The sequence below is a fragment of the Boleophthalmus pectinirostris genome, unplaced genomic scaffold (genome assembly GCF_026225935.1).
Source record: "Boleophthalmus pectinirostris isolate CB_2022bp ecotype Guang Dong unplaced genomic scaffold, ASM2622593v1 HiC_scaffold_5, whole genome shotgun sequence".
In the NCBI taxonomy this organism is placed as follows: domain Eukaryota; kingdom Metazoa; phylum Chordata; class Actinopteri; order Gobiiformes; family Gobiidae; genus Boleophthalmus; species Boleophthalmus pectinirostris.
This window is the reverse complement of record NW_026571404.1, coordinates 1,448,637-1,471,222: the sequence shown is the minus strand read 5'-3', so window position 1 is coordinate 1,471,222 and position 22,586 is coordinate 1,448,637. Positions and strand designations below refer to the sequence as shown.

The 22,586-nt window shown below is 49.9% G+C and overlaps 1 protein-coding gene across 2 annotated transcripts; it reads left to right on the top strand.

Moving 5' to 3' along the window:
• Positions 1-729: 729 nt before the first annotated feature.
• tjap1 (tight junction associated protein 1 (peripheral)) lies at positions 730-18,402 on the top strand. Of its 2 annotated transcripts, XM_055162665.1 has the most exons (12): positions 730-936; positions 5,344-5,503; positions 8,854-8,882; positions 8,960-9,121; positions 10,950-11,016; positions 12,444-12,551; positions 13,058-13,141; positions 13,299-13,373; positions 13,713-13,921; positions 13,997-14,348; positions 14,526-14,821; positions 15,508-18,402. In XM_055162665.1, exons 2-12 carry the CDS (start codon positions 5,399-5,401, stop codon positions 15,785-15,787), a joined length of 1,767 nt encoding a protein of 588 aa, XP_055018640.1. In that variant the 5' UTR covers positions 730-936; positions 5,344-5,398; the 3' UTR covers positions 15,788-18,402. The 2 variants fall into 2 exon arrangements, with proteins under 2 accessions (XP_055018640.1, XP_055018641.1); XM_055162666.1 differs by lacking the exons at positions 730-936; positions 5,344-5,503 and adding an exon at positions 5,548-5,565.
• Positions 18,403-22,586: the final 4,184 nt, after the last annotated feature.

The window sequence follows — 22,586 nt, the reverse complement described above, 5'->3', positions numbered from 1 at the left end:
CCGAGAGCAACAATTTTACATAATTTCACACTCGATTCACGATTTTATTACCAAACACCACAAACCAGGGACGTCCCAGTTTTTTATTTGGAAAATCTGGTCGCTCTACCTCAGGAGAACCTCAGGAGAACTTCAGGAGAACTTCAGGATCTCCTCGTGTTTTTTGTGTTTGAAAATTATGTGGATTTTTAAAAACATTACACATTATAATATCCATATTTACAATATTTACAATATTTACAATATTTACAATATTTACAAAAACACACGTCTGAAAACCACAGACTCTAGTCAAATACATAAATAATCTATAAATCTAAAATCATAAATGAAATGTATGAAACAAAAAACTTTAACAAAATCTGAAAAAAAAAAAAAAAAAAAACTTTAATAAAATCTGAAAGTTGAACAAAAAAAAAAAAAAAACAAAACCCCTAAACTTTAATAAAATCTGAAAGGTGAACCAAAAAACAAATAAACAACCAAAAAAACTTTAATAAAATCTAGAAGTTGAACCAAAAAAACTAACAAAAAAAACACACCACCAACAAAAAACTTTAATAAAATGAAATAAAATGTGTATGTCTGTAATTATCTGTAAATAAAGTCTGAGACGTAAACCTAAATAAACAAACAAACAGAAAAAAAAAAAAAAAACTGGACGTGATTTTGTGCGCGTGTCCATGCGTCATCACGTCGTGCGACAGAGCGAGGGGGGGCTGTGGGGGATTACCCGTGATGCCCCGCGGTAAAGATGGCGACCGCTGAGAGGATCCGTAAGTTTGTGTGAGCGCGGCTCCGAGTCCGAGCGCAGCCGCCCAGAGGAGCCCGCAGCCCGGACACAGCCTCCGCCCAGGCCCGCTGTCCCCTCCCCGCTCATCCCCGGGCCCCGAGTCCCCGCGCTGCCCGCTCTCCCCGCACCTGCTCCGGGCCTCGGTGAGTGAGCGACCGCGGAGCTCGGCTAAAGCCCGGGACAGAACCGGGACAGAACCGGGACAGAACCGGGACTAAAACAGGACTAAACCAGGGCCAAAGCTGCACTTGTAGTTTTGGTTGTTGTAAGTTTATTTTGTAGAGTTTAGTCCCGGGTAAGTCCAGGATTAGCTCTTGTTAAAGTCCTGTTTTAGTCCTGGTTCAGTCCTGTTTTAGTCCTGGTTCAGTCCTGTTTTAGTCCTGGTTCAGTCCTGCTTTAGTCCTGGTTCAGTCCTGTTTTAGTCCTGTTTTAGTCCTGGTTCAGTCCTGTTTTAGTCCTGGTTCAGTCCTGTTTTAGTCCTGGTTAAAGGTTGTATGGAGGATTTTTTTTTGTTTTTTTTGTTTCAAGTTGTCAATGATAGCATTATAGAGGTGCAGTAGCCTTGTAATTATGATGACCAAAAAAAAGAGAATAAAAATTCATCAACTCTGGACGTGGTGGGGCCAGCTAAACATTTGCCAATAGATAACGACACTGCCTCGTTATCTGTTAGCTGACAGGCTGTCAATCAAACTCCCTACGTTTCTAGCGTAACTGACCTGCCTGCGCGCCGCCGGTACGTGGTTTACGTACGACTGTCACGCAGTCCACAGACGCAAGACGCACAGACGCTGTTTACTCCACCAACGCAACAGTTCTTAGCGGCTTTTTTTGACCTATGTCTTCCTCGCAGTTTAGCACAAAGTTTGTTGCAATGGCAGACAAGAATCCAGGAGCAGTTCAGCCGCAAAAGAAAGTCCGTTTTTGAGGTCGCTGAAAGAAGAAGACAAGGGGAAAAGCAGCGAAGCCAAACTAAGGTGATTCTTGGAGATTCATTCCAGCGATGGCGCAACTGAAGCAGACGAAGGGACTAAAGACTGACGCACTGGTCGCCAAATTACTCCTGGACAGGTAACTTCTGCTTATTATGAAAACGTACTTTATTTCCAAGAGCTAGCCAAACATTTTTCAGGACATGAAAGCGATATCCTATGTCTGAAAACGTAATTTTCAAGGCAAAGAAAGAGTCCGCTTGCTGCTGTGTGTTGTAGCTAGTTCATTCGCACTGAATCTCCGCGCACTCTTCTCTGCACCCCTTTCCTGCTCCTGTCCCCGCTGCCCGTTCTGCTCTTCCCCCTGCTCCTCACTTCTCCGGGCACGGAATCTCTGCGCACCGCTCCCCTCTCCTCTCTCCTCTCTCCTCTCCCTCTCTCCCTGCTCCGCTCTTCTCCCTGCTCCTCACTTCTCGTCCGCGAACGAAATGTCCGCACCCCCTCCCCCGCTCCTCACTTCTCCGTCTTGCCTAACCAACACTGTAGTTAGTTGTTTACAAGTCATGTGCAGCTCACCGGCTGTAAACAAACCTGTTTCTGGCGTAAAGAGGAGGCGGGAGAAGGCGTTTCTACGTAGGAGCTGTAGGGGAGGGGGGTGGTTTCACGCATGCGCAACATTTGAAAAAGGACAAACAGTCGCTGGATTTCTCGTTCCTTGGAAAATCCTCTATACAACCTTTAAGTCCTGTTTTAGTCCTGGTTTAGTCCTGGTTAAGTCCTCAGAACTTCTTTGGTCCGGTTTGTTATGGTCTGGTTTCATGTCTAGACCTGGTCCACTTGGGTTTAGTTTTGGTCCTGGTTTAGTTCTGATCTGTGTGGTCCTGGTGTAGTTCTGGTTTACTTGTGGTTTGATCCTGGTTTAGTTTTGGTTCAGTCCAGATTTAGACCTGATCCTTGCCCAGGTCTGGGTCCTGGTCTGAGTTCTTGTTTAGTCCTGGTTTAGCCTTTGTTTTATCAATCAATCAATCAAACTTTATTTATTGAGCACTTTTCACATAAAAATGCAACACAAAGCGCTTTTTACTACTGGTTTAGACCTGGTTTAGTCCTGGTTTTAGACCTGGTTTTAGTCCTGGTTTTAGTCCTGTTTTAGTCCCGGTTTGGACCCGGTTCAGTCCTGGTTTAGTCCTGGTTCAGTCCTGGTTTAGACCTGTTTTAGTCCTGGTTTAGACCTGTTTTAGTCCTGGTTTAGACCTGTTTTAGTCCTGGTTTAGTCCTGGTCTTGCTCTGGTCTCTGTTGGTGTTTTGTTTCACAGTGACTCAGGTTTTCCTTTGGTCTCAGGTGTCTCAGACCAGAGACCGGATCCAGTCTGGACCCGACTCTGACCCTCTCCTCCTCTGACCCTCTCCTCCTCTGACCCTCTCCTTCTCCTCTGACCCTCTCCTCCTCTGACCCTCTCCTTCTCCTCTGACCCTCTCCTCCTCTGACCCTCTCCTCTTCTGACCCTGACCCTCTGACCCTCTCCTTCTCCTCTGACCCTCTCCTCTTCTGACCCTGACCCTCTGACCCTCTCCTCCTCTGACCCTCTCCTCCTCTGACCCTCTCCTCCTCTGACCCTCTCCTCTTCTGACCCTCTCCTCTTCTGACCCTGACCCTCTGACCCTCTCCTCCTCTGACCCTCTCCTCCTCTGACCCTCTCCTTCTCCTCTGACCCTCTCCTCTTCTGACCCTCTCCTCTTCTGACCCTCTCCTCCTCTGACCCTCCTCCTCTGACCCTCTCCTCCTCTGACCCTCTCCTTCTCCTCTGACCCTCTCCTCTTCTGACCCTCTCCTCTTCTGACCCTCTCCTCCTCTGACCCTCTCCTCCTCTGACCCTCTCCTCCTCTGACCCTCTCCTCTTCTGACCCTGACCCTCTGACCCTCTCCTCCTCTTCTGACCCTCTGTTCTTGGATCGTTCAGAAGTTGTTGATTCGATATATTTCAAATCGATTCGATACGGTTCAATAAAAATAAAGTGTAAATCGTGTGAGACACAAAAAGTCTTTGTTAAATCACGTCTTGTGCAAAGTTCATCTGAAACACAAACATTTAAATCATCAAAACAGAGAAAATATCAAATGTCCTGGTTTAGACCTGGTTTAGTCCTGGTTTAGACCTGGTTTAGTCCTGGTTTAGTCCTGGTTTAGTCCTGGTTTAGACCTGGTTTAGACCTGGTTTAGACCTGGTTTAGTCCTGGTTTAGTCCTGGTTTAGACCTGGTTTAGTCCTGCTTTAGTCCTGCTTTAGTCCTGGTTTAGACCTGGTTTAGACCTGGTTTAGTCCTGGTTTAGACCTGGTTTAGACCTGGTTTTAGACCTGGTTTAGTCCTGGTTTAGACCTGGTTTAGTCCTGGTTTAGTCCTGGTTTAGACCTGGTTTAGACCTGGTTTTAGACCTGGTTTAGACCTGGTTTAGACCTGGTTTTAGTCCTGGTTTAGTCCTGGTTTAGTCCTGGTTTAGTCCTGGTTTTAGACCTGGTTTAGACCTGGTTTAGACCTGGTTTAGTCCTGGTTTAGACCTGGTTTAATCCGGGTTTAGTCCTGGTTTAGTCCTGTTTTAGACCTGGTTTAGACCTGGTTTAGACCTGGTTTAGTCCTGGTTTTAGACCTGGTTTAGTCCTGGTTTTGGTCCTAACACTGTCGATGCTCCACTTCCTGAATCAATCAATGCTCTCAGCCCCAGGACCAACCCAGAACTCAACCAGGACTAAACACAGACCGACCCAGAACTCAACCAGGACTAAACACAGACTGACCCAGAACTCAGCCGGGACTGAAAGTGGACTAGATTAGGACCAGGGTCTGGATTCTGTTTTTGTTCATGAAACGTGAGTTTAAACTTTACCTGGTTCAGTTCTGATTTAAACCCTGACCTGGTTTAGACCTGGTTTAGTCCTGGTTTAGTCCTGGTTTTAGTCCTGGTTTTAGTCCTGGTTTTAGTCCTGGTTTAGTCCTGGTTTAGTCCTTAGTCCTGGTTTAGTCCTGGTTTTAGTCCTGGTTTAGTCCTGGTTTAGTCCTGGTTTAGTCCTGGTTTAGACCCTGACCTGGTTTAGTCCTGGTTTTAGTTCTGGTTTTAGTCCTGGTTTTAGTCCTGGTTTTAGTCCTGGTTTAGTCCTGGTTTTAGTCCTGGTTTTAGTCCTGGTTTTAGTCCTGGTTTAGTCCTGGTTTAGTCCTGGTTTTAGTCCTGGTTTTAGTCCTGGTTTAGTCCTGGTTTTAGTCCTGGTTTAGTCCTGGTTTAGTCCTGGTTTAGTCCTGGTTTAGACCCTGACCTGGTTTAGTCCTGGTTTTAGTTCTGGTTTAGACCTGGTTTAATTCTGGTGTAGTCCTGGTTTAGACCCTGACCTGGTTTAGTCCTGGTTTAGTTCTGCTGTAGTCCATGTGGAAGTATTGACCCAGTGTCCCCTCAGTCCCTCCCCCAGAACAGAGCCCCGAGGTGGGCATCGAGCGAGCCCTGGTCCCACTGTGCTCTAGTCCTGGTTTAGACCTGGTTTAGACCTGGTTTAGTCCTGGTTTAGTCCTGGTTTAGTCCTGGTTTAGTCTTGTTTTTTATTTTTTTCGTTAAATGTTTTTTCTCTCTCAGGATTAAGGAGCCGAGGACAGAGGAGACGAGGAGGAAGGAGACGAGGAGCTAGGAGATGAGTGCGGCGGCGAGGAAGCCGTACCGCAAAGCCCCGCCCCAACACCGAGAGACACGCCCCGCCCACCACCAGCCCGTCGCCCCGCCCCCTGATGTCCCACAGGTAACAAGCCCCGCCCCCTGATGTCCCACAGGTAACAAGCCCCGCCCCCTGATGTCCCACAGGTAACAAGCCCCGCCCCCTGATGCACTTCAAGACCCAGTTTGGTCTTTGTTTGGTCCTGATGTTGATCTTGATCCTGGTCTTGATCTTGGTCTTGGTCCTGGTTTAGTCTTGGTCCTGGTTTGATCTTGGTTTAGTCGTGGTCTTGATCCTGGTCCTTGTCCTGGTCCTTGTCCTGGTCCTTGTCTTGGTCCTGGTCCTGGTCCTGGTCTTGGTCTTGGTCCTGGTCCTTGTCCTGGTTCTGGTCCTTGTCCTGGGTTGGTTTCGGTCTTAGTCCTGGTATTGGGTTTGAGGAGGTCTGAGGCTCGTTCTGTCTGTGTGAATGTATGAATGTGTCTGTGTGACTGTTGACGTGTGAATGTGTCTGTGTGACTGTTGACGTGTGAATGTTGACGTGTGAATGTTGACGTGTGAATGTGTCTGTGTGAATGTTGACGTGTGAATGTGTCTGTGTGAATGTTGACGTGTGAATGTTGACGTGTGAATGTTGACGTGTGAATGTGTCTGTGTGAATGTTGACGTGTGAATGTTGACGTGTGAATGTTGACGTGTGAATGTTGACGTGTGAATGTGTCTGTGTGAATGTTGACGTGTGAATGTTGACGTGTGAATGTGTCTGTGTGTATGTTGACGTGTGAATGTTTGTTTGTTTGTTTGTTTGATCTGGAGGACGCTGCATTTGTTGTTTTTCGTCTTTAATTTTGAAAATCACCAGTGTTTAGTTTCCTCCTCTCTTTGGTTCCTTCCTCGTCTCCTTGTGTCCTTGTCTTCTCGCTCCCTCAGTTCTCCGACAGCGATGACATCATCAGTGATGTCAGCAGCGACGCGTTCGAGCGTAGCCCCGCCCCTCGAAGCGGACGGGCCAGTCAGACGCTGTCGCCGAGAGGAATACTCAAGCGTCCAATGGGAGCGCGGCGAGACTGCGAGGTCATCAGGAGGGCGCGGTCGGCCGAGCCCCTCGACCAATCGCGGCGCGGCTCGTTTTCTCGCTCTGGGGAGCCGAAGGTGACGCATGCGCCCCCCCGGAGTCCTGCCCTGGAGTCACACCCACACTCCTCCTCCTCTTCCTCCTCTGTTCACGTTCTAAAGGTTCTAAGAGAATGTTCCACTGCGTTTCTGAAGCTCGCGTGTCCCCAAGCGTCGCATGACCCCGCCCCCTCTGTCCCCGCCTCCCCGGCCCGCCGCCTCCGCAGAGATGAGCCTTAAACTCACCTTTGCCCGCCCCTCGGTTGCCCCCCCCCTCCCCCCGTTTGCCCCGCCCCCCGTTTGCCTGCGTTCAGTTTCGTTGTTTTTTGTTGTTCGTCTTTAAAGTCTCAGATTCTTTCACCAAAATCATCATCATGTTTCAAATAAAAAATCCCAGATGATTTAATAAACAAAATTAAAATAAAACTCTGGTCTTTTGTGCTGCGTGACCTGGTGCTCTGACCTGGTGCGTGACCTGTGACCTGGTGCATTGGTGTTGCGGTGGTTGTAGCGCCCCCTGGAGCAGCTGGTTTACGATAAACTTCGCTTCTCTCACTTCCTGGACGACGTCACGTGTCGCGTGCTAAGCCCCGCCCACCTGCAGTCGCTCGGCCGGAAGCGAGCCCCGCCCCCGAAACCCCGTGACCGCCGCCGTCAGCACGAAACGCCACGAGACCACGAGCGGCGCCAGAGGTGGGACGAACGCGTCGCCTCACTGAGTAGGCGAGGAGAGGACACGAGGAAGGACGCGAGGAAGGAAACGAGGAAGGAGACAAGGAAGGAGCTAGGACGCACGGTGAGGAGAGGAGACGAGGAAGGAGGAGAAAAGGAGGCAGGAGCTAGGAAGATCTGTGAGGAGAGGAGACAAGGAGCTAGGATGCACAGTGAGGAGAGGAAACGAGAGAATACGAGGAACTAGGATGGTGAGGAGATGAGCGGTAAGGAAACGAGGAAAGACATAGGGTGAGTGGAGAAGAGACTAGGAAGGAGCTAGGACACAAGGTGAGGAAAGGAGACGAGGAGCTAGGATGCATGGTGAGGAGAGGAGATGAGGAAGGAGCTAGGACGCGAGGTGAGGGACAGAGGAGTCCTAAAATGGCGTCTGTGAACTTCCCGTGTCCATCGCTCTGCTTCATCCTCAAACTCCACCCACATCTTGATTTGGACTTGGACTCGGTCTGGACCCAGGTCCTGGTCTGGTCCTGGTTTTGGGCGGGTCTTTAGTCCTCCCCCGTGTGTCCTGTGCTCGTCCCTCTCACCAGGAGGTTGTGGGTTTGATTCCTGGTCTGTGGCAGAGTGGGTTTGGTCTTCAGGAGGTTGTGGGTTTGATTCCTGGTCAATGGCAGAGTGGGTTTGGTCTTCAGGAGGTTGTGGGTTTGATTCCTGGTCTATGGCAGAGTGGGTTTGGTCTTCAGGAGGTTGTGGGTTTGATTCCTGGTCTGTGGCAGAGTGGGTTTGGTCTTCAGGAGGTTGTGGGTTTTATTCCTGGTCTGTGGCAGAGTGGGTTTGGTCTTCAGGAGGTTGTGGGTTTGATTCCTGGTCTGTGGCTGAGTGGGTTTGGGCTCGTGGAGGTTGTGGGTTTGATTCCTGGTCTGTGGCAGAGTGGGTTTGGTCTCCAGGAGGTTGTGGGTTTGAGTCCTTTTGTGTGGCAGAGTGGGTTTGGTCTCGTGGAGGTTGTGGGTTTGATTCCTGGTCTGTGGCAGAGTGGGTTTGGTCTCCAGGAGGTTGTGGGTTTGAGTCCTTTTGTGTGGCAGAGTGGGTTTGGTCTCGTGGAGGTTGTGGGTTTGATTCCTTGTCTGTGGCAGAGTGGGTTTGGTCTCGTGGAGGTTGTGGGTTTGATTCCTGGTCTGTGGCAGAGTGGGTTTGGTCTCCAGGAGGTTGTGGGTTTGAGTCCTTTTGTGTGGCAGAGTGGGTTTGGTCTCGTGGAGGTTGTGGGTTTGATTCCTTGTCTGTGGCAGAGTGGGTTTGGTCTTCAGGAGGTTGTGGGTTTGATTCCTGGTCTGTGGCAGAGTGGGTTTGGTCTTCAGGAGGTTGTGGGTTTGATTCCTGGTCTGTGGCTGAGTGGGTTTGGTCTCGTGGAGGTTGTGGGTTTGATTCCTGGTCTGTGGCAGAGTGGGTTTGGTCTTCAGGAGGTTGTGGGTTTGATTCCTGGTCTGTGGCTGAGTGGGTTTGGTCTCCAGGAGGTTGTGGGTTTGAGTCCTTTTGTGTGGCAGAGTGGGTTTGTCCGTGGAGGTTGTGGGTTTGATTTCCTGGTCTGTGGCAGAGTGGGTTTGGTCTCCAGGAGGTTGTGGGTTCGGTTCTTGACGGTGTTGTGTGTGTTTCAGGAGCCGGTGTCGGAGTCGGAGCGGGTCAGGTCAGTACACGTTCTGTTTACTCTGTTCTTCAGTGGAGCAGTTTAGTTTATTTGTTTGTTTGTTTGTTTGTTTTCAGGATGCTGGAGGCGCAGAACGAGGAGCTGCGGCGGCGTCTCTCTTTGTCCAATCAGAGGACAGAGGCTCTGGGGGCGGAGCTGGACTCCTGCAGACACTACATGGAGGCGGAGCTTAACCGCACCCGAGACGACCTGGACAAGATGAGGGACAAGTTCAGGAGGTGAGACCTGCTCCAGACACAGGACACGCTGAAGGAGTTTAGATCATGAAGGTTCCTGAGGTTCCTCCTGCAGAACATCACAAAACTGAAGAGAACAAATGAACCTCCAGACTCAGACTTAAGTTCAGACAGAAATCGCATCATGATCGTAGGGGAGGATTTGTCGGTGGGCGTGAGCGCGGCGTCCCGCGGCGTCCCGCGGCGTCTGGCGTCGTCGCTTTGGTGGAGGAGGAAGTTCAGTGTGACCTGCACCTTTAATGTTTGTTAGATTTTAGAACATTTCACTGGTCACGTTCGTCTGTGTGCAGAGTGACACAGCAGAGTCCTGGACACTAAAAGAACTCATCTAACTTTTGTCTCCTCATTTCCTTTCTCCTCATCTCCTCTCTCCTCATCTCCTCTCTCCTCGTCCCCTCTCTCCTCATCTCCTTGTCCCCTCTCTCCTTGTGTCCTCGTCTCCTCATCCCTTCATCTCCTTGTCTCCTCCTCTCCTCTCTCCTTGTCTCCTCTCCTCTCTCCTCTCCTCGTCTCCTCTCCCCCTCTCTCCTTGTCTCCTCATTTCCTCTCCTTGTCCCCTCTCTCCTCGTCCCCGCATCTCCTTGTCCCCTCTCTTTGTCTCCTCTCTCCTCGTCTCCTTGTCCCCTCTCTCCTTGTGTCCTCGTCCCCTCTCTTCTCATCTCCTCATCCCCTCTCTCCTTGTGTCCTCGTCCCTTCATCTCCTTGTCTCCTCCTCTCCTCATTTCCTTTCTTCTCATCCCCTCGTCTCCGCTCTCCTCGTCCCCTCTCTTCTCATCTCCTTGTCCCCTCTCTCCTCGTCTCCTCGTCCCCTCTCTCTTTGTCTCCTCTCTTCTTGTCTCCTCATCTCCTCTCCTCGTCTCCTCATCTCCTCTCCTCGTCCCCGCATCTCCTCGTCCCCTCTCTCCTTGTGTCCTCGTCCCCTCTCTTCTCATCCCCTCTCTCCTCCTTGTGTCCTCGTCTCCTCCTCTCCTCTCTCCTTGTCCCCTCTCCTCTCTCCTCATCTCCTTGTTCCCTCTCTTCTCGTCTCCTCTCTCCTCATCCCCGCATCTCCTCGTCTCCACTCTCTTTGTCTCCTCTCTCCTCATCTCCTCGTCCCCTCTCTCCTCATCTCCTCTCTCCTTGTCTCCTCTCCTTGTCTCCTCTCTTCTCATCTCCTCGTCCCCGCATCTCCTCATCCCCTCTCTCCTCCTTGTGTCCTCGTCTCTCTCCTCCTCTCCTCTCTCCTTGTCTCCTCTCCTCTCTCCCCATCTCCTTGTCCCCTCTCTCCTCATCTCCTCTCTCCTTGTCTCCTCATCTCCTCGTCCCCTCTCTCCTCATCTCCTTGTCCCCTCTCTCCTCGTCTCCTCTCTCCTTGTCTCCTCATCTCCTCGTCCCCTCTCTCCTCATCTCCTTGTCCCCTCTCTCCTCGTCTCCTCTCTCCTCATCCCCGCATCTCCTCGTCCCCTCTCTCCTCATCTCCTCATCTCCTCATCCCCTCTCTCCTCCTTGTGTCCTCGTCTCCTCCTCTCCTCTCTCCTTGTCTCCTCTCCTCTCTCCCCATCTCCTCGTCTCCTCTCTCCTCGTCTCCTCTCTCCTTGTCTCCTCATCTCCTTGTCCCCTCTCTCCTCGTCTCCTCTCTCCTCATCCCCGCATCTCCTCATCTCCTCTCTCCTTGTCTCCTCATCTCCTCTCTCCTTGTCTCCTCTCCTTGTCTCCTCTCTTCTCATCTCCTCGTCCCTTCTCTCCATGTGTCCTCGTCTCCTCATCTCCTTGTCTCTCCTTGTCCCCTCCTCTCCTCTCTCCTTCTCTCCTTGTGTCCTTGTCTCCTCAGGCTGCAGAACAGTTACACGGCGTCTCAGAGAACCAATCAGGATCTGGAGGAGAAACTTCACGCGCTGGTGAGAACCAAACACACGGACGCTGAGGGCTGAGACGTGGAAACACTGGGTCCTGGTTTAGTTCTGGTTCAGTCCTGGTTCAGTCCTGGTTTAGTCCTGGTTTAGACCTGGTTTAGTCCTGGTTTAGTCCCTGTTGAGTTTTTGTTTTCTTCTGTTTTGCTGCTGGACCTTCTCAGGCGGCCGTCAGTCAGACCTGGGTCCACGCTGTCGGTGTCACTCACACATAACCCCGCCCCCTCACACATAACCCTGCCCCCTCACACATAACCCTGCCCCCTTATACATAACCCCGCCCGTGCTCACATTTAACCCTGCCCCTCCATACCCTGCTCATTTTAGAACCATTATTACAGTCATCTGAACACCAGGTCCTGGTTTAGTCCTGGTTTAGTCCTGGTTTAGTCCTGGTTTAGTCCTGGTTTAGTCCTGTTTCAGACCTCCTTCCTGTAGAAAAGTGTTAATGAGATTACTTTTTTTTTTGTGGCCTAAAGCGTCTTCAGTTTTCTCGTCTCTCGTTTCTGGTGCCTCGTTTCTCGTTTTTGTTTTTCTGTTTCTCGTTTTTGTTTTTTCGTGTCTCGTTTCTCGTGGGAGTGGAATAATCTCTCTTGTTCACTGGAGCAGATCTCGGTTTAATTTTGTTCTTGATTCAGACGTTTTTTTACACAAATGGATAAAGTCGTGTGTTTTTTCTGGAACTTCCCTGTGATTGGTTAGATCCAGCTGTCAATCACCCAGAGTTTTACAGAGGCCGACCAATCAGAGGAGGGGGGCGGGTCCGACCAGACGTGAACCAGCCGATCGTCACGGAAACGAGCGCACGATTCTGTTTGTATCGCTGCGTCGCGTACGAGTCCGATCAGATGAGACCAGATGAGACCAGATGAGACCAGATGAGACCAGATGAGACCAGATGAGACCAGATGAGACCAGATGAGACCAGATGAGACCAGATGAGACTTGGTGTTCAGATGAAGCGCTGATAAGACCCTTTAGCGCTTTAGCGGCTGTTAGCATTAGCGGCTGTTAGCTCTGCTGTTAGCTTTAGCTCCTGCTGTTAGCTTGAGTGGCTGTGTTGGCGTCATGTGACTGAGCGGTCACATGGTTCAGGCTGTAGACGCTGTGGCGACGCTCAAACAAACATGTTAAAGTGTTAAAACTGTCTCCTAACGATGTTCCTCTCTCTGTCCCGCCGCTCATGATGTCACTGACCCTCTGATGATGTCACTGACCCTCTGATGATGTCACTGACCCTCTGATGATGTCACCGGCCCCCTGATGATGTCACTGGCCCCCTGATGATGTCACTGGCCCCCTGATGATGTCACCGGCCCCCTGATGATGTCACCGGCCCCCTGATGATGTCACCGGCCCCCTGATGATGTCACCGGCCCCCTGATGATGTCACTGGCCCCCTGATGATGTCACAGCTGAGGAAGGTGGAGCGGGACAAAAAGACGATGGACCAGGAGCTGGTGGAGCTCACCAACAAACTGCTGGACGCCAAAGGAACCATCGACCGACTCGAGGAACTCAACGTGAGTCTGACCTGAACAAGAACAGGTCTAGAACAGGTCTAGAACACATCTAGAACACGTTTAGAACACGTCTAGAACACCCGCACGAACTAGTGGCCGACTGAAGAGCTGAACATGAGTTTGACCGTTATAAATGTGTTATAAATGTGTTATAAACGTGTTTTTGCTCATAACACATGAACCGAACTCCTGCACACTCTAGTAGTTGCACTCACACTCTGCCTCAGTCCCTGAGGGGGCGACAGGTGCAACAGTGGGTGGCAGGGGGCGGCAGGTGCAGCAGGGGTCTGGTTTGGCTGTACTGTCAGGACTGTAATAGTTCAAATGCTCTTTTATACTGTGTATACTTTTATAAAGTGTTTTTAATTTATGATGTTTGTGTTTCTGTGTGTGTGTGTGTGTGTGTGTGTGTATGTGTGTTGTATGTGTTGTGTGTGTTGTTGTGTTGTGTGTGTGTGTGTGGTGTATGTGTATGTGTGTTGTGTGTGTGTGTGTTGTGTGTTCAGGAGCGTTATCGTCAGGATTGTAATCTGGCCGTGCAGCTGCTCAAGTGCAACAAAAGCCACTTCAGGAACCACAAGTTTGCAGATGTAAATATGATACACACAAATATACACACAAACACAACACACACACATACACACACACACACAACACAACACACACAACACAACACACACACACATATACACACAAACACACAACACACACTCTCTCTCATGTGTGGTGTTGTTGTTGTTGTTGCAGCTCCCCACTGAGCTCCAGGACATGCTCCACAAACACATGAAGAACTCACTCCCAGAACACAGCGCCCCGGACAAGGTCTGGACCAGGACCGAGACCAGGACCATGACCACGACCAGGACTGAACCAGGACCAAGACCAGGACCACGACCACGACCACGACCACGACCAGGACTGAACCAGAACCAGGACCAAGACCAGGACCACGACCACGACCAGGACTGAACCAGAACCAGGACCACGACCAGGACCAGGACCACGACCAGGACTGAACCAGGACCACGACCACGACCAGGACTGAACCAGAACCAGGACCACGACCAGGACCACGACCAGGACCAGGACTAAACCAGGACCAGGACTAAAACCAGGACCAGAACCAGGTCTAACCCAGGTCTATCCCCGTGTCTGGTGCAGGACCCAGACTCGTTGAGCCTGACGCCGGCGGACGTGGTCCCGACCTCGGTCATCGCCAGAGTCCTGGAGAAACCGGAGCCGCTGCTGCTAAACTCCGCCCACTCGCGCAGCAGCCGGCCAGTCGCAGAGGACGTCTTTGTGCACGTGGACATGACGTCGTCGGACGCGCAGCCCAACGGAGCCAATCACGCGGCGGCCGGGTCCCCCCCGTGAGTCCATCCGCCCTGCCCCCCACGGCGTCCAGGAGGGCATCTGGAGTAAACTTTGTCTCTCTCTCTCCGCAGCCTGAGCGGGCGGCAGAACGGCTCGCCCCGCCCCCTCGCCGAGTCCCTCGAAGACGTCTCCGTGTCCAAACTGAACCCGTACCCGGCCCCGCCCCCCCCGCTGCAGGCCCCACCCCCTCACGCCCTCTACCCGGGCCGAAAGGTCATCGAGTTCTCGTCGGACGACCGCGTGAAAATCCCCAAGAACAGCCCCCTCCCCAACTGCACGTACGCCACGCGCCAGGCCATCTCGCTCAGCCTGGTGGAGAGCCCCGCCCCCTCCGCCGCCTCACACCGCGCCTCAGCCAATCAGAGAGAGGCCATGAGCGAGCCGCTGTCCAGCCAGAGCAGCCCCTTCAGCAGCCCCCCACAGGTACTACAGTACTGCAGTACTCAAGTACTAGTACTAACTACAGTACACCCCCCCAGGTACTACAGTACTCAAGGACTGTAGTACCTGGGGCCTAGTGTTATATATTTGTGTTTTATTACAGTTTTATGTATTATTTATAATAATCATGTGACTGACGGCGGCGTTTGTGTCGTTGAGGCTCTGAGCGGCGGCCCGAGCTCCGGCAGTTCGGAGGAGGACCTGCTCAACTCGTGGCAGAGAATGTTCGTGGACAAAATGGCGCCGTCGGACGCGCTGCACCGCACGGCCTTCAGCAGCCAATCGGTGCGCGAGCTGCAGCGCCGGGGCGGGGCTTACTCTGACGGAGAGGAGGTCTCGTCCAATCAGAGCTGGACTCCGAGCCGAGGGTCCAGTCTGGACACGGACACGGACCCGGAGACCAGACCGAGACCCAGCGAAGACCTGCTCCTCCTGAAAGACCCCAACCCCCCCAGGTGAGTCCCAGCCGGATCTCAACCAGACTACAGGCCCCGAGCAGGTCTACGCCAGGATCCTAACTGGTCTACAGGAGGATCAAAGAGAGACCAGACCAGAACCAGGACCACATGGAAGACTAAACCTGGTCTAGTCCCGGTCTTAACCCGGTCTGTGGTCTTGTTTTGGTCCTGGTCTAGTCCCGGTCTTAACCCGGTCTGTGGTCTTGTTTTGGTCCTGGTCTAGTCCCGGTCTTGACCCGGTCTGTGGTCTTGTTTTGGTCCTAGTCTAGTCCCGGTCTTAACCCGGTCTGTGGTCTTGTTTTGGTCCTGGTGTAGTCCCGGTCTTAACCCGGTCTGTGGTCTTGCTTTGGTCCTGGTCTAGTCCCGGTCTTAACCCGGTCTGTGGTCTTGTTTTGGTCCTGGTCTAGTCCCGGTCCTAACCCGGTCTGTGGTCTTGTTTTGGTCCTGGTCTAGTCCCGGTCTTAACCCGGTCTGTGGTCTTGTTTTGGTCCTGGTCTAGTCCCGGTCTTAACCCGGTCTGTGGTCTTGTTTTGGTCCTGGTCTAGTCCCGGTCTTAACCCGGTTTGTGGTCTTGTTTTGGTCCTGGTCTAGTCCCGGTCTTAACCCGGTCTGTGGTCTTGTTTTGGTCCTGGTCTAGTCCCGGTCTTAACCCGGTTTGTGGTCTTGTTTTGGTCCTGGTCTAGTCCCGGTTCGCTCTTGGACTCGTCGCTGATGTTGGGCGACCCCGAAATGGCCGACAGGAAGTGTCTCCATGACGACGACGAGGAGGAGAGGGACGTCCTTCCCGTGGACCTGCCAATCATCTGTCCCCGCCTCCTGGACCCCGCTCAGCCAATCAGCTCGCAGCACCCGGCCCCCGCTCCACAGCGCCCCCCGAAGAGCCCCAAGCGCATGGGCGTCCACCACCTGCACCGCAAAGACAGCCTGACCCGCGCCCAGGAGCAAGGCACTCTGCTCGACTGAACCCACAACCCACTGACCCGCACTCAGGAGCAAGGCACTCTGCTGGACTAGAACCCCCAACCCCACTGACCCACTGACCCGCGCCCAGGAGCAAGGCACTCTGCTGGACTAGAACCCCCAACCCCACTGACCCGCGCCCAGGAGCAAGGCACTCTGCTGGACTAGAACCCCCAACCCCACTGACCCGCGCCCAGGAGCAAGGCACTCTGCTGGACTAGAACCACCAACCCACTGACCCGCGCCCAGGAGCAAGGCACTCTGCTGGACTAGAACCCTCAACCCCACTGACCCACAGACCCCATGCCGACGAGCAAAGCACGCTCTGGACTAGGACCCCCAACCCCCCAGGCCCAGGAGCAAGGCACGCTCTAGACTGAACCCCTGACCCCGAGCCCACGGGCAACACACTCTCTGGACTAGAACCCCCGACCCCACGAGCAAGGCACTCTGCTGCACGATGAACCTGAATGTTTAAATTTTCTGACCCAGGACTCGAACCAGAGACCCTCTGGTGTGAGTGCGAGGGCTAACCACTCTGCCACTGTGCTGCTGAACAAGCCCCGCCCCCTATCCTGTCACTCACACAGGCCCCGCCCTCATAAGCCCCGCCCCGTCTCCTGTCACTCACACAGACCCCCCGCCCTCCTAAGCCCCACCCTCTCCCCCGTCAATCACACAAGCCCCGCCCCCTCTCCTGTCACTCAAACTTTAGCCCCGCCCCTGAGTCTCAAACAGGAAATGATCTCACAGGATTTAAATTTAAATTTCATGATTTAAACTTTTCTTTTAGTTTTTGAAGCGTTTTTTAAAGTTTTAATTTAATGTAACCTGAGTTTAGTTTAATTTTAGACTTTTAATGAGACGTGTTTATGAACGCTACTTTTACTTTTGACTGTTTTCGATTTGAATGTTTCTGCAGAGGCCTGACGGAGCCGCGATCCCGACTCTCGATCCACAACCTGAATCTGGAACTTTCCACGATGGACGAGACTCTAATCGCATTTTTAAAATTAAATTACACAAATTACTAAACGATTTATAAAAAGTAAAAGAGAAAATAGAGCGTTGTCTCGACGGAAGAAAACCGGGACATTTTCTCAGTTTTCCCAAATTTGGTCAGAGATCCTTTCACCAGGATCCGCCGCGTCTCGATGTTTTAGACTCGTTGTAGATGAGGTGTTTTCCCAAAGTCTGGAATAAGAGGAAGTCGAAACATGCAGATCTGTTTCCAAACATCTGACGCTTTTGTGACGCATGAACCTACGGAAGCCGAGAGGGGCCACAACAAACGCAAACACCGCAACAAACACAAAAGCCACAACACAACAAAAAGCCACAACAAAACAAAAAGGAAAGCCACAACGGAAATGACCGCGGGACTCTATTTTAATGCAAACGCCGCAACAAATACAAATGCCACAACACATTAAAAAGCTGCAACACGTTAAAAAGCCGCAACACGTTAACAAAGCCGCAACACGTTAACAAAGCCGCAACACGTTAACAAAGCCGCAACACGTTAACATAGCCGCAACACGTTAACAAAGCCGCAACACGTTAAAAAGCCGCAGCACGTTAAAAAAGCCTCAATACGTTAAAAAGCCGTAACACATTTAAAAAAGCCACAAATGAAAAAGCCGCAACACGTTAAAAAGCCACAACACATCGAAAAACGCCGCAACATGTTAAAAAGCCGCAACATGTTAAAAAGCCACAACATGTTAAAAAGCCACAACACGTTAAAAAGCCACAACACGTTAAAAAGCCACAATGGAAGTGACTGCGGGACTAGATTTTCCGACGGACCGATCAGATTTCATTGTTTCACGTTGTAGTTGTTCTTCACTTGCCGCTTGATCGGTCCGTCGGAAAATAGAGTCCCGCGGTCACTTCTGTTGTGGCATTTTAATGTGTTGTGGCATTTCCGTTTGTGTTGTGGCGTTTGCATTAAAATAGAGTCCCGCGGTCATTTCCGTTGTGGCTTTTTTTTGGTTTGTTGTGGCTTTTTGTTGTGTTGTCGCATTTGTATTTGTTGCGGCGTTTGCGTTTGTTGTGGCCCCTCTCGGCTTCCGTAGTGAACAGAACAAACTGTTTAAAGAAAGAGGGTTTTAATCTCATAGTGGTATCGGTATCGGTATCGAGTCTGTTCCGTAGAATCGCAGACGCGGCACTGACTCTTCACTCACTCTTCGTTTTGGCTTCGTCAGGCCTCCGTACTTCTGTCTGTCTGTCGTGTTTTTAACCAACAACACTGCACTTTTCACCACCGAGCCGCCTGATTGGCCGCTCCCCTCCGGACGAGCCGCCTGATTGGCCGCTCCCCTCCGGACGAGCCGCCCGATTGGTGGATTATTCGTGGATGTATTTAGCACCGATCACAGCCTGAATCACTAATGTATCGACACAGGATTGGACAGGGCCGGTGCATTGTGGGAAACGCGGTCCGGCGCCGTGTTTCCCAGCATGCACCGCGCGCTGAACCCACAGGTCACAGATTGTACCCTCTGACCTCTGACCCCTGCTGTAACGTGTCACTTCCTGTTCGGACTGTTAGAGACGAATGCGTTTATTTTGTAAACGAGTATTTTAAAACAAATTAAATATTTTAAACTTTAGCCCCGCCTCCTGTTCTCTCTCTCTGCTCTCATTGGCTCTTCTCTCTGCATCTGGGTTTAAAGCTGCACTCTGGAACTTTTCTGGAGGAGGCTCCGTCAGACACTTCTCCATGGAGATGTTCTTGCTTTGTCTGGAATGTTCCACAGTATTAAAAGCTTTTTATCTCCACGGAGACCAAACCAGACCAAGTTCCAGGTCAGATCTGTGAGGAGGCGACGCCGCTCACAGGAGGAATGTCTGTTGTTAAAGGGATTTATGAGGTTTAGTCCTGGTTTAGTCCTGGTTTAGTTCTGGTTTAGTCCTTGGATAGTCCTGGTTTAGACATGATTTAGTCCTGGTTTAGACCTGGTTTAGTTCTGGTTTAGTCCTTGGATAGTCGTGGTTTAGACCTGGTTTAGTTCTGGTTTAGACCTGGTTTAGTCCTTGGATAGTCCTTGGATAGTTGTGGTTTAGTTCTGATTTAGTCCTGGTTTAGACCTGGTATAGTTCTGGTTTAGACCTGGTTTAGTCCTTGGATAGTCGTGGTTTAGTTCTGGATTAGTCCTGGTTTAGACCTGGTTTAGTCCTGGTTTAGTCCTGGTTTAGACCTGGTTTAGTCCTGGTTTAGTCCTGGTTTAGTCCTGGTTTAGACCTGGTTTAGTTCTGGTTTAGTTCTGGTTTAAACCTGGTTTAGACCTGGTTTAGTCCTGGTTTAGACCTGGTTTAGTCCTGGTTTAGACCTGGTTTAGTTCTGGTTTAGTTCTGGTTTAAACCTGGTTTAGACCTGGTTTAGTCCTGGTTTAGTCCTGGTTTAGTTCTGGTTTAGACCTGGTTTAGTCCTTGGATAGTCCTGGTTTAGTCCTTGGATAGTCGTGGTTTAGTTCTGGATTAGTCCTGGTTTAGACCTGGTTTAGTCCTGGTTTAGACCTGGTTTAGTCCTGGTTTAGTCCTGGTTTAGACCTGGTTTAGTTCTGGTTTAGTTCTGGTTTAAACCTGGTTTAGACCTGGTTTAGTCCTGGTTTAGTTCTGGTTTAGTCCTGGTTTAGACCTGGTTTAGTTCTGGTTTAGTACTGGTTTAGACCTGGTTTAGTCCTGGTTTAGACCTGGTTTAGTTCTGGTTTAAACCTGGTTTAAACCTGGTTTAGACCTGGTTTAGTCCTGGTTTAGTCCTGGTTTAGTCCTGGTTTAGACCTGGTTTAGTCCTGGTTTAGACCTGGTTTAGTTCTGGTTTAGTCCTGGTTTAGACCTGGTTTAGTTCTGGTTTAGTACTGGTTTAGACCTGGTTTAGTCCTGGTTTAGACCTGGTTTAGTTCTGGTTTAGTTCTGGTTTAAACCTGGTTTAGACCTGGTTTAGTCCTGGTTTAGTCCTGGTTTAGTTCTGGTTTAGACCTGGTTTAGTCCTTGGATAGTCCTGGTTTAGTCCTTGGATAGTCGTGGTTTAGTTCTGGATTAGTCCTGGTTTAGACCTGGTTTAGTCCTGGTTTAGACCTGGTTTAGTCCTGGTTTAGTCCTGGTTTAGACCTGGTTTAGTTCTGGTTTAGTTCTGGTTTAAACCTGGTTTAGACCTGGTTTAGTCCTGGTTTAGTTCTGGTTTAGTCCTGGTTTAGACCTGGTTTAGTTCTGGTTTAGTACTGGTTTAGACCTGGTTTAGTCCTGGTTTAGACCTGGTTTAGTTCTGGTTTAAACCTGGTTTAAACCTGGTTTAGACCTGGTTTAGTCCTGGTTTAGTCCTGGTTTAGTCCTGGTTTAGACCTGGTTTAGTTCTGGTTTAGTTCTGGTTTAAACCTGGTTTAGACCTGGTTTAGTTCTGGTTTTCTACTGGTTTAGACCTGGTTTAGTTCTGGTTTAGTTCTGGTTAGACCTGGGTTTAGTTCTGGTTTAGTTCTGGTTTACTGGTTTAGACCTGGTTTAGACCTGGTTTAGTTCTGGTTTAGACCTGGTTTAGTTCTGGTTTAGTATTGGTTTAGACCTGGTTTAGACCTGGTTTAGTTCTGGTTTAGACCTGGTTTAGTTCTGGTTTAGTACTGGTTTAGACCTGGTTTAGTTCTGGTTTAGTATTGGTTTAGACCTGGTTTAGTTCTGGTTTAGTACTGGTTTAGACCTGGTTTAGTTCTGGTTTAGTCCTGGTTTAGTTCTGGTTTAGTCCTGGTTTAGTTCTGGTTTAGACCTGGTTTAGTCCTGGTTTAGACCTGGTTTAGTTCTGGTTTAGACCTGGTTTAGTTCTGGTTTAGACCTGGTTTAGTCCTGGTTTAGACCTGGTTTAGTCCTGGTTTAGTCCTGGTTTAGTCCTGGTTTAGACCTGGTTTAGTTCTGGTTTAGTTCTGGTTTAAACCTGGTTTAGACCTGGTTTAGTTCTGGTTTAGTACTGGTTTAGACCTGGTTTAGTTCTGGTTTAGACCTGGTTTAAACCTGGTTTAGTTCTGGTTTAGACCTGGTTTAATTCTGGTTTAGTACTGGTTTAGACCTGGTTTAGTTCTGGTTTAGTACTGGTTTAGACCTGGTTTAGTTCTGGTTTAGTTTACTGGTTTAGACCTGGTTTTAGTTCTGGTTTAGTACTGGTTTAGACCTGGTTTACTGGTTTAGTTTAGACCTGGTTTACCTGGTTTAGTCCTGGTTTAGACCTGGTTTAGACCTGGTTTAGTCCTGGTTTAGTCCTGGTTTAGACCTGGTTTAGTTCTGGTTTAGTTCTGGTTTAGTCCTGGTTTAGTTCTGGTTTAGACCTGGTTTAGTTCTGGTTTGATGAGTCGTTCAGTGAAAACCTGTGAAACGTGCGTCTGATAAAAACACAAACATGTAAACATATATTTATATTATATTATATTTATATTATATTATTTACACGTACATATAAATCTGTATGTTTATATAATATAAATATATGTTTACTTGTTTATTTAAATGTCTCAGCTCAACATGTAAAACTGTGTCAGTGTTTGTCTTATTGCTCCATCTAGTGGGAGAAAAGTGCAACAGCACAAAAATAAACGGCCGCTCAGTTTAATGTTTAATGTTTTAATGTTTTAATTCTAAACGGAGAAATAATCCGGTGTTTAAAGAATCACAAACTGAAAAGATGAACGAGGAGGAGGAGACGGTTTTACATGACACTTTAAAAGTGCACGGCGACATCGGGGTTGTTCTGGACTCTGCATCACGCACATCACGCACACACGCACACGCACATCACGCACAGCACGCACATCACGCACATCACGCACATCACGCACAGCACGCACAGCACGCACAGCACGCACAGCACGCACAGCACGCACAGCACGCACAGCACGCACAGCACGCACAGCACGCACAGCACGCACAGCACGCACACGGATCAATAACAAACATTACGCACGGGTCATTGATTACTTATTCTAATAATTCTCATCCAAATCTTATGACTAAAAACGAAAACTTATGTTTAACGAAACAAAATGGCGATATTTCTGGGATGAATATAAATCTAAAATCAGCTAAATGACCTTAAACTTAAAAAAACTGATAAGATTTGCATCATGAAATATGATCATCATTGTTACAGCGCCACACACAGGTGTGACAGGTGTATTACACCGTTTTCACTCGGCTCCGTTGTCGTCTGGATGTGAAGATTTATTGATCCGACACGTGTGCGGACAAAAAATAGATAAATAAAAATCCATGATCAGTGTTTGGCTGAAAACACTTTAACTTCACCGACTGAAAAACACTGGGAGGAGAAAAGATCATATGAACAAACTGCGCTTTTAGGCGTAAAAGTCACATCTGATACTTTGACTCTTCTTCATCACGCCCTTAAACGCGCTGCAGTTAAAATACAACAGGGCGTCTCCGGAGTGACGTCACACGCTCTTCAGACAGGTGCCACAGGAGACAGGTGTCACAGGAGACAGGTGCCACAGCGGACAGGTGTCACAGCGGACAGGTGCCACTCAGACATGATGAACGCCTCTCAGCAGCAGCAGGTTTGTCCAGAGCCGCGCGGGGACATGCCACGCAGGGAGCACGAGCTCAAGGTGAAGGTTCACCTGAAGAAGACCGGGAAAATCCGTAAATTCCGAATGAACAGGAGTGAAGTCACGTTCTCTGCGCTGAAGTCAAAAATCCTTGAGATATGCAACATCAAACTCCCGATGATCGGCATCGAAATCCAATACAAAGGTCAGATTATTATTGACTTTGAATCGGAACAATTCAATTCAAGTAT

What these genes read in the sequence shown, in the direction of transcription:
- tjap1 (XM_055162665.1), top strand. Translation starts at nt 5,399, where the DNA reads ATGAGTGCGGCGGCGAGGAAGCCGTACCGCAAAGCCCCGCCCCAACAC. An exon ending in ATGAGGGACAAGTTCAGGAG is followed by an intron (nt 9,122 to 10,949) that starts GTGAGACCTGCT and finishes TTGTCTCCTCAG; the next exon opens with GCTGCAGAACAGTTACACGG. An exon ending in ACCGACTCGAGGAACTCAAC is followed by an intron (nt 12,552 to 13,057) that starts GTGAGTCTGACC and finishes TTGTGTGTTCAG; the next exon opens with GAGCGTTATCGTCAGGATTG.